Source organism: Strongylocentrotus purpuratus, unplaced genomic scaffold, assembly GCF_000002235.5.
Source record: "Strongylocentrotus purpuratus isolate Spur 01 unplaced genomic scaffold, Spur_5.0 spur5_scaffold_18, whole genome shotgun sequence".
NCBI classification, from domain to species: domain Eukaryota; kingdom Metazoa; phylum Echinodermata; class Echinoidea; order Camarodonta; family Strongylocentrotidae; genus Strongylocentrotus; species Strongylocentrotus purpuratus.
Genome location: NW_022145603.1, coordinates 32806839 through 32825544, shown reverse-complemented (window position 1 = coordinate 32825544; position 18706 = coordinate 32806839). Strand labels below are relative to the sequence as shown.

General features: G+C 36.5%; 1 protein-coding gene across 1 annotated transcript; it reads right to left on the bottom strand.

The window, feature by feature from the left end:
- Positions 1–478: 478 nt before the first annotated feature.
- Positions 479–18577, bottom strand: LOC105439167. The gene is made up of 12 exons (XM_030989720.1): positions 18443–18577; positions 14887–15044; positions 14400–14483; positions 12833–13019; positions 12380–12439; positions 8402–8563; positions 7246–7593; positions 6166–6413; positions 4459–4590; positions 3675–3855; positions 2091–2160; positions 479–1389 (listed from the first exon to the last, which is right to left on the bottom strand). The coding sequence occupies exons 1-12, from the start codon at positions 18555–18557 to the stop codon at positions 1104–1106; spliced, it is 2031 nt and encodes a 676-aa protein (XP_030845580.1). The 5' UTR covers positions 18558–18577; the 3' UTR covers positions 479–1103.
- Between the last annotated feature and the right edge of the window lie 129 nt (positions 18578–18706).

Sequence of the window (18706 nt, the reverse complement as noted above, 5' to 3'; positions counted from 1 at the left end):
AGTGTAGAATGTGCACACATCGTGTGCAGGCAAGCCTGAATCCGATGTCAGGAGTAATGATATGTCTGTCAAGCGGTTAGACATTGTAGAGGTAATATATGCGACATCAACCCAAAATATCATTCTATTAAAGGTAAAGACCAGTATTGGAAACGCCCCAATTTCAAAAAATGAAATGGAAGCTCTCATTACCAATCATGTGAAAGAATATGTTTTGACTAATACATGATGATAAAAAAATTTGCCGGGAAACCGCCTACTAATTCATATATTTGGTAAATTTGTTTCTCTCATGGTCTGTGAGAGATATAGGGTAGTCCCATATACATCTTTCTGTGTATAGTGCTTGTAACTTTACGAAGAATGGGCCAAATTTCTTATCATTTTGATGACTCCAGAACCTTGCAGATGCTAGATGCTAGATGATCAACCTTTTTTGATCGATTCCACAACGTTTCTTTCACAATGCAATCGCATGGCCATAACTGGTCTTTACCTTTAATAATTAAGAAAGTTGGAATAATGCATACATACAAATTTAGAAAGGTGAATTTGAAATAAATATCATTGTACAATAATCTCACATCATTAAAAAAGTTGTCTGTCATTGCAAGATGCTTTCAATAAAAAATTAAAGTAAATGTAAGTGAGCCTTAAACAATGGATATGCCCAGGGACAACTAACGTCATAATTGGTCAGTTCAGATGACATGCATGATATGAATGGTGAACAACCTGAATTGGGACTAGCAAGCAAATAAACTTGTGTGTAGTTGTTAAAGAAAAGCATGATTATTTACCTGAGGCTGATATATAAAAGATAATAGTGATATTTGCTGACTCTACTTAGGGAATATGAATATGGACAATATCGCCCTTGAAAATCATGTCGCCCTCATCTTACGACTCGGGCAACATTATTCTGTTGCATACGATGTATTCTGATGTCCCTACTCAAGGCCATACGAAAATGGGGAACTTTGAATAAGCTATTTAACCATGCATTGTACTCCCATATTTATACATTAAATACACAAATATAAATATATGTATCTCTCCTTAGATCAATGTAGTCCTCATTGGAGAAGCATATTACTCGCATCTCATGAAATACCAAATAGCTCATCAGCGAGACGAATTTGATTAGCCTTTTTTAGAACACCCTTCAGGGCTTCACACTCTGTGGCCTTGGTTTGCTTTTTGCTCCAGTCTCGAAGCATTGACAGTGTACCCATATACGATACTTCTGAATTCTTCATGTAACGTTGGATATCTTCTGGTTTAAAGCCGAGAGCCTTCCCGAGATCGTCTATTCCTTCAGGCTTGACAACGCTTTGAGCAACAGCCTTCAGCTTTTCGTCGAAGTCTTCCTGTCTACCTGAAATATTCCTAAAATAAATCATATACTTCTAATTGCATGTCCTGACAACAGGAAGGAGGGGGGGGGGGGGGGGGGTTGCAGCAAAAAATCCTATCCAATGGCTACATGTATTTTAAAGCAAACAAGATCGATGTTAAGTCTCCCCAACGGGTAGAGTACAACGAACATTCCTTTTCCACGTCTCTTAATTCGAAATCTTATGGTTTTGATTTCGATATATCACATACATCATTAGTAACAGTGATATTATTATTTTTTTTAATTTGTGAGTGAGTCTCTACTTGTTTTAATTTCACAGCATACTAACAACATTATATATATATATATATATATATATATATGAATATATATATATATTCGATTATAACTATAACATATGTGTGCCCAGTTTCCCCTTATCTTTACTGAATGATTGTTTTTAATTGGTAACTTACTTTGCAACCAAGCAAAAAATATCTAAGGAAATAATGTCCACTCTTATCATAAAGTTCTTGCAGCAATTTGATTTACATTAATCTTGTAATAATTTCTATATTCAATAAAGTTGATTATTGAAAAAACAAAAGGCAAATTTGTTGGGGGAAAACTGCCCCTTGCCCCTCCCTCCTCCAAAGACATTCAGGTTTATACATGCACATATCCTGATCTCAGCCTGAATCTACTAACTATGTTGACAGTATTGAAGGTAAAAGAAATGATCATAACTTACTCTAGAGTTTCAGCTGCACCTCGATGTGATGACTGCAGTGCCTGTGAACTTGATGTACCTTGCAGTTGTTCTGCAATTTCGAGACCCAGAAAAAAGGAACATTGAACTACATGTTTCAGTCATTTCCCTATAATTCTGAGTGCTGAATAAAGTAAACTTCATATTCAACAACAATTTCCTTTTTTAAAGGGAGAACACAATCCTACAAGCATGCATCACCAATATAATTTCTTATATTTGGTATCAGGGCCAATCATTTTATTCGAAACTTCTCCCAGATTGAATTATTTAGCATTTCACTATTCATGGCATTAAGAGTTTGTTTGTGCTGGTATTACATTCTCTAAATTCTCAGAATAAAGAATAATTTGAAATTATATTACCAGAGATCAATGAATCTTCATGGAACTGTAATATTGTATGACTGGACAGTGTTCTAAAAGAGGTCTGAAATAATTTTCCTTTAATGAAATTCCATTTCTCTGGTATGTTACAATCAGCTAAATCAAAATGACAAATCAGCTAAGAAAATAAAAAACATGTTTTAGATGCATTTATACTGTCAATGGAAAATTATTTCCAGTTACATTGACTTTTTGTAGTGATTTAAAGCATGGACATTTCTTTAATGATTATCTATTTTGAGAGACACTGTTTTCATAGTTTTTTTTCTTTGGGACTCACACACATTGTAAACACTGGGACAGTAACTTTATTGTAAATGTTGAATCTCAGTCAAATGTAAGAAATGTGTATTTTGCTGCACTTAAATGGAAATTTAATCTAAAAACACAGCTACAGTTGACAGACCATAACCCTTTAAAAGTTATGGACCATTCATTAAATTAGGATCGATACGAGCCTATCAGACGTAGGAAATTACACCAACAAGAGTCTGATCTCTCCTTACTTCAGCCACCATAAGAGACATTGTGTAGGAAGGCATTTAGGATAGAATTTCACTTTGCTTGTGCGTCAATCAGCTGTAATGCACATCCCTAAATTACATAATTATTACGCATTGGGAATGACTGTACAGAGAAATACAGAGATATACAAATAATGAATATATAATAATATTAACATCTGAATTGCAATTTGTGTAGCGTATTTTATTTATGCCAAACTCATAACGGGACATGGAGATCATATTGTTTCTAGAGATAGTTTCTATAGATAATATAGGCAAATATGTGTCTGATATGGCAATAAATTTGCCACAGTAATGAATACATTTCAGATAAAGATGAGTTCTGGTCATGCAATAAGATTGTGAAATGATCTATCTGGAAGTAAAGATGGATTGTGGAGAACATAGGAATTAGTTGACACTGTCAAGTTTCGAATCATCTACTGGATATATTTAACGGATCTAGCTTGATGAAAAGCGCATGCGCTGCTCACAGAAATGGGTAAAAGGGACTACAAAAACACATGGAATGAATGTTTGGTCCAAACAAGTCAGCTTCTTCTTGTCATATTTTTTATTATGACTTTCTTCCAACCAATATTACAAAAAATAAAAAAATCACCAATTAATTTTTCATCTTCACCAGAACTCAACCTTCACTTTAAACCAAATACCTTGATCTTGTGGAACAGCTTTCTCTCTTTTGTCTTCCAATCGAAATAAGAAATTGACTTCTAGTTTCTCATGTTGTCCTACTTTTAGTGACACTGCAACACTATCAGACTGGTTGGGGAAGTCCAATTCAAAGGGCTCACAGATCATGGTTCCACTCATTAGTTTATCAAAGGAGACAACCTTAACAAATAGATTAATTGCACGGAGCTCATCAAATGAGTACGTTAACAAACTGACCTTAAATTGTTCCTATAGTAATCATCTGCTCATAAAGTTTGTATAAGACATTATTGTCCTGAATTTAGCTCCAACAACATTTAAGAGCAACTCTAGCATTTGGAAGATTACGTAATTCCTACCATTCCAAATTTAGAATCAGATTGTAATTACGTATACAGATCCATACATTTTAAGTATGTGGAAAGATTGATAACCCAAACTGAGAAAACTCTCACAAAACCCGTCGTAAAGCAGTAACATGGCTCTCATTTCAATTAAGCATAATTTCAAAATACTGTTAAGGACCTTTCAGTGCTCTGATTATGAGTCCTAGGCAAAGTATGCACCCTCGAGCAATCTGAAATCAGCTCAGAAAATGCTATTGCAGTATGAACAATGTAAATACGCAAAGTTACAAGTCATACCGGTACGATTTGATACACAGGTGGAACAATACACAATATCATCCGACCATGCATTGGTTTAATGTTCCTATTCAAAATCAGAGCTACCAGAATCTTTAAAAACATAATTTGAAATAAATTTGATTATCTATCTACTTACAGTAGGTCCTCCAATTACTGTCTGCTTTACGTAACAGGTCATTTTGAGATCACCTTCTGCTGTCTGAATAAGAACCTGTAGTTTTTTATGGGCAGGTATGAATTCTTGTTCACCTTCTTCGCTTTTTACCAACTGTTACCAAAGAAAAGAAAACAGACTTATACAGGACTGTATAAATATACAAGGTAAGAGAATATTGACATATCTTAATGAACAGTAATAAAACTCAAAAACATCAATTTAATGATGCATTATATTGGTAAATGGGATCTTTTTCAAAGCTTTAGAACAAGTTTTCACAAAAACTTTTGTCTAAAAGTGCTAAACTTGCAACAGTTGTTATTAAAATAATAAATAGTGAACAATAACATATTAGATATGGAAGCACTCTTAACAAAATTACTTTATTTGGTAATTTTTGATAAAAAATTTGCAATTAAAAACATGAAGGGGTAGTCCACTCAAATATTAATTTTTTGTTTTAGAAGCAGAACAAAAGAACAGGTCACTGAAAGTTTGAGTAAATTCCGATTCAAAATAAGAAAGTTATGATTTTGTGAAGATGTGATCAATCAAACACAAATTGGCAACTCTGTGACGCACTTTGCGAGCCTTCTTCCCATTTGATTTAAATTTCATGAACTGTCATTCTCTTTGTTATTGATGATGGAATATATAATTTTCTATACAGGGGTTTTATAGAAACATCAAAGGAGAAGAAGAACTACTAATGGAGATGTGTATCCCTGGAAGCACTACCTAATTTGACAGGAGCAAGGAGGTTGTCCGCCCCCCGCCCCCCACCACAACAACCTTAAGATAAAGAAATAATAACAGACTTTTGAATTCGCATGAGTGCGCATTATTGTAACGGCATGTTGGCTAAGTGGTTAGAGCGCCCGCCTCATGAACGGGAGGTCGTGGGTTCGAACCCCGGCCGAGTCATACCAACGACTTTTAACAATGGGACCTTCTGCCTTCTAGCTAGGGAAGGGAAGTAATAACTTATTCTTTGTTTTTTAGAGCTTAGATGTTCATACTTGATAATTAGAAAAATCTAAGGTTCGAATGTCCAAACCCAGTGGCCTAACAAATAAGGTCGCATCCTCTTCATCGATTGAGGATAAATGAAAAATAGAGAAGAAAGAGGGGAAGGCATTAAAGGAATATGATCATGATACCTCACTCGATGACTTTCTTCTTTCACATTTCATATAGAGTAACTGTCCCCCCCCCCCCCTCCCCTTCTCTCCCGACAACACCTTAGTGCACCAGTGCTGCATGGATCCATGCTGATCCACTGTTCAAATAAATAAAACAATTAATTTTCCCTTTTCAAACTAACTGTACAATTATTATTATTATGTTTATTATAAATCTTTGGTATGACTCGACCGGGGTTCAAACCCACGACCTCCCGTTCATGAGGCGGGCGCTTTAACCACTGAGCCACCATGTCATTACAACATTGCATGTTCTGAAGGTAGGAACGCTTTTCTGCCGACCTCTAAGGCCGTTGAACACGTTGCGGTGGTGATAAACACTCTATGGTGAAGATTTTACTTCCCGAGTAAAGGCATAGTTGATACTTAATGGGAAATTACAACATTTTTGGAAGTGCTTCCATATTTGCCACGAATATTGACACTTCAGTACATTGTATCAGATTCCTCAACTTCCAAATCAACTGATGAAACAACAATTTACCTCGCTATTTCCTATGATGTCGTCATAGAGGTGTGCATGTAAGATGACAGGTGTCTTCTGCAGGGCTAAGTTCTTTTCTTTAAACGGCTGACAGCACATCTTCTTTTCTCGGAAGAAGAAACTATTGATCCTGAACTTAATGGTCACCCATGAAAAGTGGTTCATCGTCAGTTTGAGTACAGATTTCGTGATAATGCAGCTAGGTGTTCCAGACCTCGACAACATAATACGTTCTTTAACAACTGCATCTATAATCAACAATTTGGTGGTAACAATCTGGAAAATTATGGACTCATTGAAGCGAGGGATAAACATGGTTGTTAAAGTAATTCACTAATAGCAAGCAAATGCCAAGGCCTCTGCATAGAGTAGTTGTGGGTTCATTCGTATTAGCACATTTTTAACCTATACACGTTGTTTACTCCAACATCTTCAGACCAATCTATTGGTGAGGGAAGCGCATGTGAGGCGGGAAAACAGCTGATGGGATTATAGCAATTTATTGTCAAGCTTCATTTCCCCCTTTTCTTTTTCTTTCTTTCTGTTCTTCTATTTTTTCACAATATAAATTATTGGGAGCGTTTTCCTCATACATCCTGTAGCAACGCGTTTTTTTGGGGGGTGCACTTCAAGAGTATGTCTTCTTAAGAGTTTCACTTGAAGTTTGGCCCAATTATTCTTATGCTACCAAATCTCATTATTGACCTTCAGACTCTCGGTTTAAAAATGTGGTCTGAATTTTCCTCTGTCATGCACAGTGGCGATTGCTTTGTTCTGGAAAATGGGATACACACACGACTTCGTCGACTTGATTTTTCACGTGGTGAAATCTAAATTAAATATTCTGAGCAATATGTTAAAATCAACATACATGAAGACCTCAATAATGTTTTGAGTCACTTACGATCAAAAGTGTCAAACGTTTTTTTAATACACCTAGTACTTTTAATGGAAAATGGAGTTACATCTTTTTATTTACCTATTGCTGAGTGTTTCATATATTTACAAAAAAGTTTTCACATTGATAACATTTATGAAATAGCATTGCTACATAATAGGCATAGGCCTACATGTACTTACCGGGTGAGTATTCTCCCTCTCCCGTGTATAAGACTGCCTCCACACTGGAGTATCGTGTAATCACAGCACAGTGAGGTATTGTGTAAGTCACTGGTAACTTCAGAACCAAGTCATCAGGGGCTAAACACTGTACACCAAAGCAGACTGACACCTCGGCTTTGCTGTGGCTAAGATTTGGAGTATCTGTCAGGACACGAAGAGAAATGCCTTGTGGCGCTGTGCTGTCAATTGCACCGGGAGGGATATCAAGTTCAATCCCAAAGGAATCTAGCTGAAGTTTGCCACCTTCAACTCCAACTCTCTTACAACATTCCATCTTGATTGGTTTGTCATTTACTACAGATGGTACTGAAAATCAGAAGAGATATTTCCATTAAATTGTGTAAACTCTCTGCAAACAATAGAATACGTAATTGTACTTCAACTTTCCAGCAAAATATTAAATATAGGTTAAGGAACACCAAAGAGCAATATCACTCTGAAGTACCGGTAAATATTTCATGACAGGTATAAGAGTAAAAGAATAATATTCTTAAACATTTTAAAGTTTTTATCTTTTAAAAGGCAATTTCTTTCAATTTCTTCTTAAATATTGCTTAGTTAAAGATTCTACGTTGTAGAAAGATATAGGCATTTAGATATACAATCTTTGGAATTTAGCAATTTACATGAATGATGTATATGTTTCAACCTAAAGGATTTAGCACAATTACTCTTTACCTATCTGTCATTAAATTTGTTGTAATATAATGAAATATTAATATAAAAGAAAAATATTGTGATTTACCCAGACGTTTTTTCTGCCTTTTGCCGAACAAAACAAAACTTGCTTCTTGCTAGAACCACGCATGGTAGGCCTACTGTCACTAAAACACATCTCTGTTAGAAAGTGTTGTATATTTTAACATAGATTACGCCATCCAGCGTCCAAAGTTTTATATATTTATAAATGAGCTTGTTACTACTCTCGCTCTCATGTCGTCGAATCATGAATACACTAAGTTATCAAATACTTTATTCTTTGTTTCGTGTCTCTGCCATTCCTGTGAATGAAGTGGACATGCAACAACACAAAGCACCAGAGAGAAACATTTATATTTCTTTCCTTACTCTCCAAATCAATTTCTGCTGATATTGTTCAAAGCAAAACATTAACCTGTTTCACGGGGCAGGCTTTCTCTGGCAATGTAATCCTCTGTTTCCTCCTTCTTTTCTTTCTCTTCTTCACCTTCATCCTCCTTTCCTTCTTCCTCAGTGTTCTGGGTGTCTGTCTGTTCTTCATCAACTTGGACCATTGCGCTGGCTTCAACAAGCTCATCTGTAAGATACAATCAGTCAATAATGGACTTAGAATATAGATCTTTTCCTGAGACTAGTAATAATTCAACCACTACATCACGGTTTAATGCCGTCTCGTCTACAACCAGTTCGTCTACCAACCATTAAGTATATTCCCATATGGTCTAGACCTAGCCCGTCTACTATTCACATGGTCTAATAATCACTTCGTTTGGTCTAGTGACGTGATTGAACATTCCCCCCCCCCCCCAAAAAAAAAAAAAGATGATACAAAAATACAAAAATACAAAAATAGAACAAAAAAAAATAATGAAATGATAATAATAATAACAATAAATATATTTTAAAAAATTAAAAAAATAAAACAACAATTATGGAAAGTGTGGATGAAACAGTAGCTGGGTGGAATTACGGTTAATTGGGAACTAATTTATCTATTCATTTCAGCACAAAATTATGCCGATTACTGTTTTTGAATTGTCTGTAGATGTATAGCTGGGGAAATAGCGTTGGATATTGTGTTAATAGCAAAGGTTTCAAGGTTGAAATCACAAACGCAGAATATTTACATTTTGTCTAACAGGCATGTCATATTCTAACGTAATATGTACGAAAACGAGTCGAGCTCTATACTATACATGCTCTATTTCTATTGGAGGGGTGCCATCCAATTTACATTCAACCATTGCATATTATATTGAAACACGCTGCAAACTTCTGGATAAGTATTTTTGTTAATAGTTTCATACAACAGACGGAGTATGTTTGGTCGACATAACGTTCAAATCCATTCTATTCAATGAGGACATGTTTTATTTAATAGTTGGTAAAGTTAAGTCAAGGCACAATAGGGCCTACCTAATCATTACCGACCTGAATAGTTGACAAGGTATTTATCAGTACAGTAATAACAAGTAAATAGCATCTCCCTGGTAATATCTATTTATTATTACTTTTTTGGGGGGAGGGGGTTAAATTATCAAAAAATGCTTTGGGATGATTACATTTGCGTACTTGATGTAATGTAAAGCAGAGAAGACAAATAAATGGAGATAGGAGTGAAAGATAGAAAAAAAATAAGGGGAGAACAGACAGATTTATGAATTTGTTTCCGTTACACTTTTAAAGGGAACATTTACCCAATTTAAAGGGGCAAGGATTACACCCCCTCCCGGCCTGGTCAATCTGCCCACTCAATTTTGACCATCTCGTACAGCGTCTTTCAACCGGCCGGTGCCGCAAGACATATGTAGGGATGCAACGACAGAAATGATGTTATATATTAACAAACATATATATTAATAAAATACCGTCGATTTCATGAACCGCGAGAGGTATGTAATTTCACAAGGATATAACATTTTGTTTTGAAGATAGTAAAGGGTATTTCTTCCTTGCTCGCTTCGCTCTCTGGCAACAGTAGAAACAGGATGATTTCAGGCCGCCAAGTGCCTGAATTTGGGCAACGATCTGCCCGAAAATCCTTATATTTGACAGCAAGATAACAAAAAAGATCTTACATCTTTTCTATCGAAATTACATTTTTACCACGCTCATTTTTTTCACTCACTTGCAACGTTTGGACGATGAGGTGACCGAATTATTTTTTTGTTAATATATATATATATATATATATATATATATATATATATATATTTTTTTTTTTTTTTTTTTTTTTTTGGGGGGGGGGGGGGGGTTACTTAATGCCATCGCGGTGGACGCCTTTGAAACACTTGCAGACCCTATATACACATACATATAGGTGCAAATTACCATTTAGTCCAATCTCCATATGGTCTAACATCATTTCGTCCAACAACATTTGTTTCCATCAACCATTTTGTCCTATAATCATTAATTTTTTCGAAGCGTCATGCGCTTTGACCCACAAAAACAACCCTTAAATGTTTTTCTTTGGATCTCTCTCTTTTCTCATTGCGTGTAGCTTTTATATAACAACATATATTGGTGTGAGCAAAAGACTTGACTGCCTTTTTCTCTCTCTCTCCCTCCCCCCCCCCCCCACTGGGATTAGTCTAATACTTCCAAAAAGGATTTAATTTTGTTATAGATGCACGTTGAATAATCCAAATCTCCAACAAAGTTTATATTTAAGTCCAAATTGATGACGAGTTTGCGAGGGGGGAATGTATAGTAACACACAAATCAGGGCTGTTTTTACAAAACTTGTTATCAATAACTGTTATGAGCTACTGAAATCATGGCATTTTATGTGCTAAGAGCAAAATTGTCTTAGAAATTTTGCATTTGTTATTGATAACAAGTTTTATGAAACAGGGCCCATAATTTATTGTCAGAACATGCTACTTTTTGGCATGAACTATCCCCTCCCCTATCCCCGGATAGAATATATGAATCAAAAAGAACAACGAAAGTTAATCTGAATATAATAAGAGAAAACTGTGGAATTATATAAGAACCTATAGTTGCTACTTGGTTTAAAAGAATTAGTTTAAAAGAAATCCAAACAAAAACAAATCAAAGATCCAAGACTAATCGGTTATTTAGACATAGGCCTAACGGTAATGGATAAAACTGGTAAACGGACCAATCGGCAAATAAAATATACAAAATAAAATTTATGGCCGAATGATGATTATATCAAATGTTGATTAGACCATATGGTTATTAGACAAAATAGTATTAGACGGAATCAAAATCGACCATGGACCTATTACGGATGGACATTCATCGTTTTCTTAACGAATTCATTGTGATTGTCTCCGTCAATGTCATCTCAATAACATTCCGTACATGTTTCGTCACTTTGATCTCATGATGGTCACCGCCAAAAAGCCGGGACAGAATCAAGATAGTGATTTTACACATGTTAATCTACATGCGCAGAAGATAATAACTAGCCTAAATCATGGAAAATAGATGTGCAGTTCTGGCTTATAATCGTAAATTGTTGTTCCGTGTACTGTACATGTATTTTGAAAAACATGTTGATATTACCAGATAGAGGTTGTTTTTGGATTTTTGGGTAGTGATTTAAAATCCGGTTTCCCCCTATTTCCTCATAATATTCCAGAGTTACAAAGCACATGGCTTATAAAGATCATGGTCTTCTAACTGTTTTATAAAAAAGGTCATGGGTGTGTGCGAAAGTATGCGAATCAGTAATCATACATTTCATATCACCAAAATCGTCTGCTTTTCAACTTTGCTGCTACCCATTGGGGATGCTTTCATTTAAGACACACTCTTACAGAGCACACCATCCAAACAAAACCCAAGAGAGGGAAACTGCTCCTTTGTCAATGACCGAAAATGCTTACGCAGTCGTTATTGTTAAAACAGTATTATAAAGATAGGTTTCACTAACCATAAAAGCCACCTAATTGAAATCTGTCACAATTCTCAACAACATTGTATTTTTCATTGATAACGAGTTTTATGAAACAGTGTTCTGGTTCACCCAAAAAAGTGACAGCCGACACGATTCAATTTATTGCCTTCCGTTTTTATTCTGCAACTCAACTCGCTGCTAAACACTTGGAGCAATTGAACACAAGTATGGTGTCTCTGAAAGAACAACACAACGCCATTCTGTCTGCAGAGGATTATACATTCATTGACAGTGTGTATTTAATACTCCTCCTGACACCAAACAGAATAACAGTATTAAAGCCCTATCTTGATTGCCACACAACATGATATTCTATACGAACTTAAATAAAATGGTAAGATACTTATAAGCTGATTGAATGGACGTACACTCCAGATTCAAAATAAGAAAATTAAATCCTACTCCTTACAACATCATTCTAGACAAAAATGATGAGAATGAGAAGATGAAGTGACTACTTACTTGATCTTCTAGGCACCACTTGACTCTTGTTCCATGACTCCACCCCTTCATCACTCATACCTGCATCAAAGTACATGAAGAAATAAATTCAAATTGAAAAGAGTTGAGATCTAGTGGAAAACATCAGAGGGCTGTGGATCCCAAGGCATTGGGTTGAAATCCCTGCCACAGCAATGCTCTCCACTGGCAAGAGATATATCCACATTCTCGGGTTCGTGAGTTTCTTTACACCAATCTAAAGATGTTAGGAAATATAAAGATATTGATTATTTTGTCACGTACAATTAGCGTGTACCTATTCCCCCTCCTGACACCACATCGAATAAGAGTATTCTCCTTCTGAATTGACACAAGACATAATATTATATATTAACTTATATAGTATGGTATGACATTTGTGAGCTTATAGAATAGACACTAAAGATTCAAACTAAGCAATCTGTATAGACATACCAAACTTTGACTTAATTGGAGCCGTACGGATCTTATGTTCTCCACACTTGAGTGACTTTCTCTTGAAGCAGTCTTGAAGCAGTTTCTTCTTACTGCACTTCGGGCACAGAAAGCAGACATCATACTCGATCCTCCTAGACCAGTGCAGAATAAGGTCATCAAGGGTTCTCCTTACAAAGTCCATTACCTGCCGTAAACACACAAACATCACCAAGAGAGATATGTTATTTAATTTTGTGTGTGGCTAATTTAAGCTTAATTAATGTGGATTCAAATTCACATCTCATAATAGACAGATCTCAGTTCGATGAAAATGTCATAAGGATAAAAGTGTCGTAGTCAAGTGGTTTCAGCACTTGACCTGAAATGCAAAGGTCATGGGTCCGATCCTCCAAACGGTACTAATGTCCTTTGGCAAGGCATTAATCTACAATTGTCACTTAATACCCAGGAGTGAAATGGGAACCTGGTAGGATGACGAAAGCATTTGCGTTGGTAATTGCCTAGTTAACATGTTGCCTGCGATTAGTCTACGGAGCCCATATCCTGGCCGTATCCCCTTTTCCGAGGCAGGAGGCGGCCGTGAGGTTTTCGTACGGATTCACGGGTTCCGCAGCCTCTTCGATTTTTGTTTGCAGGAAGTTATACAAATTTGAAAAACAAAATCGTAAGCCCGTAGCTCGTAGATGATGTGAACACAAACATCTTATCCCGTAGCCTCCAGTTACGATGCCCACAAAATCGCACGAAATATCGGAGACCACAAAACCGTACGGCGCCTGGGGCAAATGTAAACTAATGCCTGGATTATATTTGCCCCGAGACATACGATTAATTGGTCTACGATTTTTCGTGCGATTTTTTTTTGGAGGGTATCGTAGGAGGCTATGGGCTACGATGTTTGTGTTAACATTATCTACGAGCATCTTCCCCGCTTGCATTGACCCTCGGGAGCAAGCGGGGCAAATCCGCACAGAGGCTGCTTGGAAATTGTATGGAAATCGTGCAATTTCAGTGCAGTAGCCATGTAGTCTCCGCAGCCTCCGCACGGATATCATACGGAGCACGTGCAGTTCCACCTACCACATGTCTACGGGCTACGGGCTTATGATTTTCAAATTTGTTTAAGTTTTCGTGAAATCGTACAAATATTTCACAGCCGCCGCCTCCTGCCTCCGCGCGGAGGCCGCACGGAAAGGGGATACGGGCAAATTACGGGCTTCGTAGACTAATCGCAGGCCAAATGTAATCCAGGCATTATCATTATTCAAACTATTTGTTTGCAGTCCTGATCCTACTTATGCAAAGTAAACTGTATTTACTTCTTTCTATTATATATACGACACATTCAAAAATTGTTTACCAGTGACAGTTTCAATTATAATTAATTAATCATATGGTTCAGAGACCCTTTTCATATGTTCAGGCAGACTGCAACCAGCTACCAGTTTTCTAATCGCCAAAACAAAATGAACGTCGCATCGTAAATGTCAGATAAATGATATGCGCCTCCATCTCTGTTCATTCCTATTCGTACTAATTGAAACCATCCTGTTGAGCTACCTACCTCTTTGACAGCACTTGAGGCTGGTGGGTGGTGAATATCCCCATCATCATCAGAATCAGCAACCTCTCCTTGGAATACAGTGACCTAACATGTATAGCCACAAATGTTCGAGGGAAACAGATTTATAAATTAATTATATGATGGTGTGTAATTGTGTACAGGTTCCCTAAATTTTGACAGGGTTATTTATACATTAAATATATTTTTTATATTCTGTGTTCGTTTTACCTTCATGATAAATAGTAGTCAAAATTGTGAAGGTTGCACAATGTAATTCTGTCAAAGGAATACCAGCCCTGAAGAGCTTATGGTTCTTTAGGTATTGACAGTACGCTCTGACAGTACGTCTTCAGGAGAATTACTATAACATTGCTCGTTGGAGGCTATTCATTGCCTATGAAGGGATCCGATGCGCGGTCTCCAAAACTTGACATACAATTCAGTATCTCCACCATAACAAAACGTATCACTGACACTTGACTCAGACCTTGATAGTTGCTTCATGAGGGGGTAACATCTCTATTAAGGCATGATGCTCTTCATCAACCATTAGACTGATGTGACGATAGTAAAGATTGACGGGTTCTCCATCTCTTTCACCCATCCATCTAACTGCTCTCGCCATCAACCGATGAAACAGCCCATCTGTGGAAATGACAAAAAAGTGAGATGACCAACACATTATAGCTAGTGATGTTTTGAAAGTCAGCTAAAAAAATGTGTTAGCTGCAATGATACTTCAAGACAATTATATATTTCTGTGAAACAAAACATAAGTTTCTAACAAGATGGATTAAACTCGGACTATCAACAAATTCATAACTATGCCTAGTACACCTGGCCGCCCTGACACGTCCTTTGGCAAGACATTAATCTACATTTGCCACTCTCAACCCAGGTGTTAAATGGTTACCGGTAGGAAGAAATTCCTTGAATTGCTGGGAGCCACCTACAATCAGTAGCCCAGAAAGGCTTGGGTAATATTGGAGCACCTTGCGTGGTGGATATATGAACTCTGAAATTATTCAATATTGATATTTATCATTAAAGCAATAAAAAGAATAGTGTAGACTTATCTGATACAAACAAATTGTAAATAGTCTGTAGATTACCAGCTTTCTACTCAAGTTTGAAGCCAATCCTAACAAGTTTCAAATTCATATGTGAGATAGAGTTCTAGGACACCTACCCCCTGGACATCCATCCCAGTCAAGTACCCTTTTAGGACAACTACCCCCTAGGACAACTACCCCCTAGGGCAACCACCCTCTAGGACGACTACTCCCAGGAGAACTTCCCCCAGACAACTACCCCAGACAACTACCTCCTAGGGCAACTATATATGACAACTACCCCCGGAAAACCACCTCCCGGACAACTACCCCCTAGAACAACTACCCCCGGACAACTACCCCAACCAACTTCCCCTACGACAACCATCCTCTATGACAACTACTCCTTGAAAACTATCCTAGGGGGTAGTAGTAGGTATAGCACACCAAAAATAAGTACAACAAACACATGTTATTTGATGATTGCAAATGATCAAGCTTTATGAAAGCTTCAAAAAATAAAAAAACAGAATTGAAATCGGTCAATGCGTTGTGATTTTATACCATTTTTTTTATATCACAAAATTACCGAAAAACCTGCCAGAAATGGTCAAATTGCCAAAAATGGCAAAATTCGACAAAGTTGACAACTTAATTCAACATTTTTTTGGACACAAATAATAAATTAAATTATCAGACACTAAAATATCATCTTTGTGGTAAAAAATACAAAAAAGAAAATTCATATATCTATTTCCGTTTTAAAAACAGAAGCAAACAAAATAAGTAATGTTTGCCATTTTTGCGAATCTGCAGATATGAAAAAGTTGTGAAAAAAACTAAGTCCGTCTAATTAATATGTGCATATATAATCAAATCAAAACCGAACATGATACATTAATGAAACCTATGTATATCAGACAGGTATGGAAATATTTTTTTTTTAAATAAAAAATAAAAAATGAATATTCATCAAATATGCAAATTAGATCATTTCAGCTAATTATATATATATAGGAAAGTCAAATTGTTCATTTTGTTGGCATTTTTTTAAATCACATATTTATAGATCATATTTACACCAAATATTAACATTAAATTCCAAATATTTTTGCAGTGCCAATGAAATATGGCGATGGAAATTACTTTGATCACCGTTACAGCTATTTCTTCATATGTTTCACAATTTATTCAGAAAAACCGAACAAATGATAAGAATTTGCAGACCTTCAGCTACATCGCAGTATAGTTTTTTTTTTTTTTAATGTCAGATTTGAGGATTTATGACGATTTTCCGAGAAACCATTCAATTCAACAGGCCATATAATTCCACAGAGACTAACTTTCAGAAAAGAAAACAAATTTGGTGATCCCAATACAGTTGTGGCTACCTTGAGTGTAAATAACAAATTGATTTAATCAGTGAAACACATGAGGATATTTCATTTTTGTAGGGGAGTTTTATACATTGAAGTGCATTTTCACCACGCAGAATAACAGTCAATGGGTGATCAGCGAACCATGTCACACATGGCTGAAAAGACAATATTCTAATTAATAATTTAACATATTTTCCACATGCCTATAACAATGAACCTACACAGAATTGTAGTTAAAGGTATGCTTGAAAAATATGTGAAATAAATTTATTTAAATATTGTTCAGTTTTTTTTAAATAAATTTACGAAAATTGCTATTTCTACCACCTGACTGCTGTTGTGTGTGTGTATGTGCATGGGGCAGACTGTGTGCACAGGCAGTGTGGTCACCCTAGTAGAAGTCTGGGAAGTAGTTGTCCGGGAAGTAGTTGTCCTAGATGGTGATTGCCCTAGTGGGTAGTTGACCTCTTAAAAATAGAGCAAGTGGCCACTGTAAACAGGTGATTTTTCTAGATACACAAATATCTCATGAGGGAGACAAAATGCATGGCCATTCTTGACAGGTGGCATTAATAGAAAGGTGGCCACTTAGACAGCTTTGACTTTATACAAACCTTGTTCCAATCTAATTGCAATATAATCCAATCACTTTGAAGCAAACAAGGGCATTAACTCTACGACACATTTTATGTGTTTATATAGCCTACCTGTCTTTAAAAATCTAGCCATCTGATTGGTCGAAATAGGAGTACTGATTTTAGCCATTCCCGTTAATAAACGAATAATACCAGTACCGGTTAATAGTTCATGAGTGAGATTTCCGCAACATTCCGGGTACCGGAAAAATAGTACAATTTTGCTGCGATCCCCATTGGTTTAGGTGTTTAAACTTTGTTTGTGTGAACGCGGATTCCATACAGTGCTTTTCGTCTGCGATTCCCAAATGATTGTAACATTCAGTCATCTTTCTAGCGAAGAATAACAGACAGTATCTCAGATTTTCTGTGATGTTTTAACCAATCTTTACTCAAGAAAAGAATAAGGTAAGAATTATTGGTAGATTTGTTGTGTAAATTCGGTATATAAAAGACGAATCGACTGCTTTAATATTCGAGGACTGGCTGTTGGCTCTCAGACGCGCCGCCCACCCTGGCGCACCTCGGGGTCATGGGAGGATGCAACGTCCACTTGAGCTTATAAAAACAGCCATCCTCTCATAGCAGTCGATCATCCATAGTGATAGGTCAGTTTATGACAGTTTCAGTGACCCAATCAGAATTCTACTTCAAATATCTCTCTTATACCTCGGTCTTGAGCATTTCATATCATTTTGCTCCACATTATGTGATTAAATCATCTAGAAAGTCTTTGCGATGTCTTCCTCTCTTCTTCTTTCCGAGAATACGACCTTCTATGACTCTGATCATCAAGCCATCACCATGTCACAATGTGTGTCCAAGTCATTTCTCCTGCCTCACTCTGATAGTTTGAAGCAGCACCCGCTTTTCTTGAGCTCGATCGAACACCTCTTCATTCGAACTCTGTCCCTCCAAGTCGATATATCTATATAATACCTTTCTGGCTATAAACATAATGGTGAATGTTTCCTCACCTGGTAAGAAGCCCCTGAAGTCCACATAAAAGTCTGTAGATGATTTGATCTGCGCAATCTCTTCTGGGGAGCAATGGGGTGTCAGTCTGGAAGGAACGTAGTAGCGCTTCTTCATTACCTTCTCTGTTTCATTTGATGCCTAACATATACAAATACATCCAAAAACTTAAACTATGAATACAAAACAAAATACACCAAGATACTAAAAGAATACATTTCGAGAAATCCAAGCAAAAAACCAAAGCAATTCATGTTTCACTCATC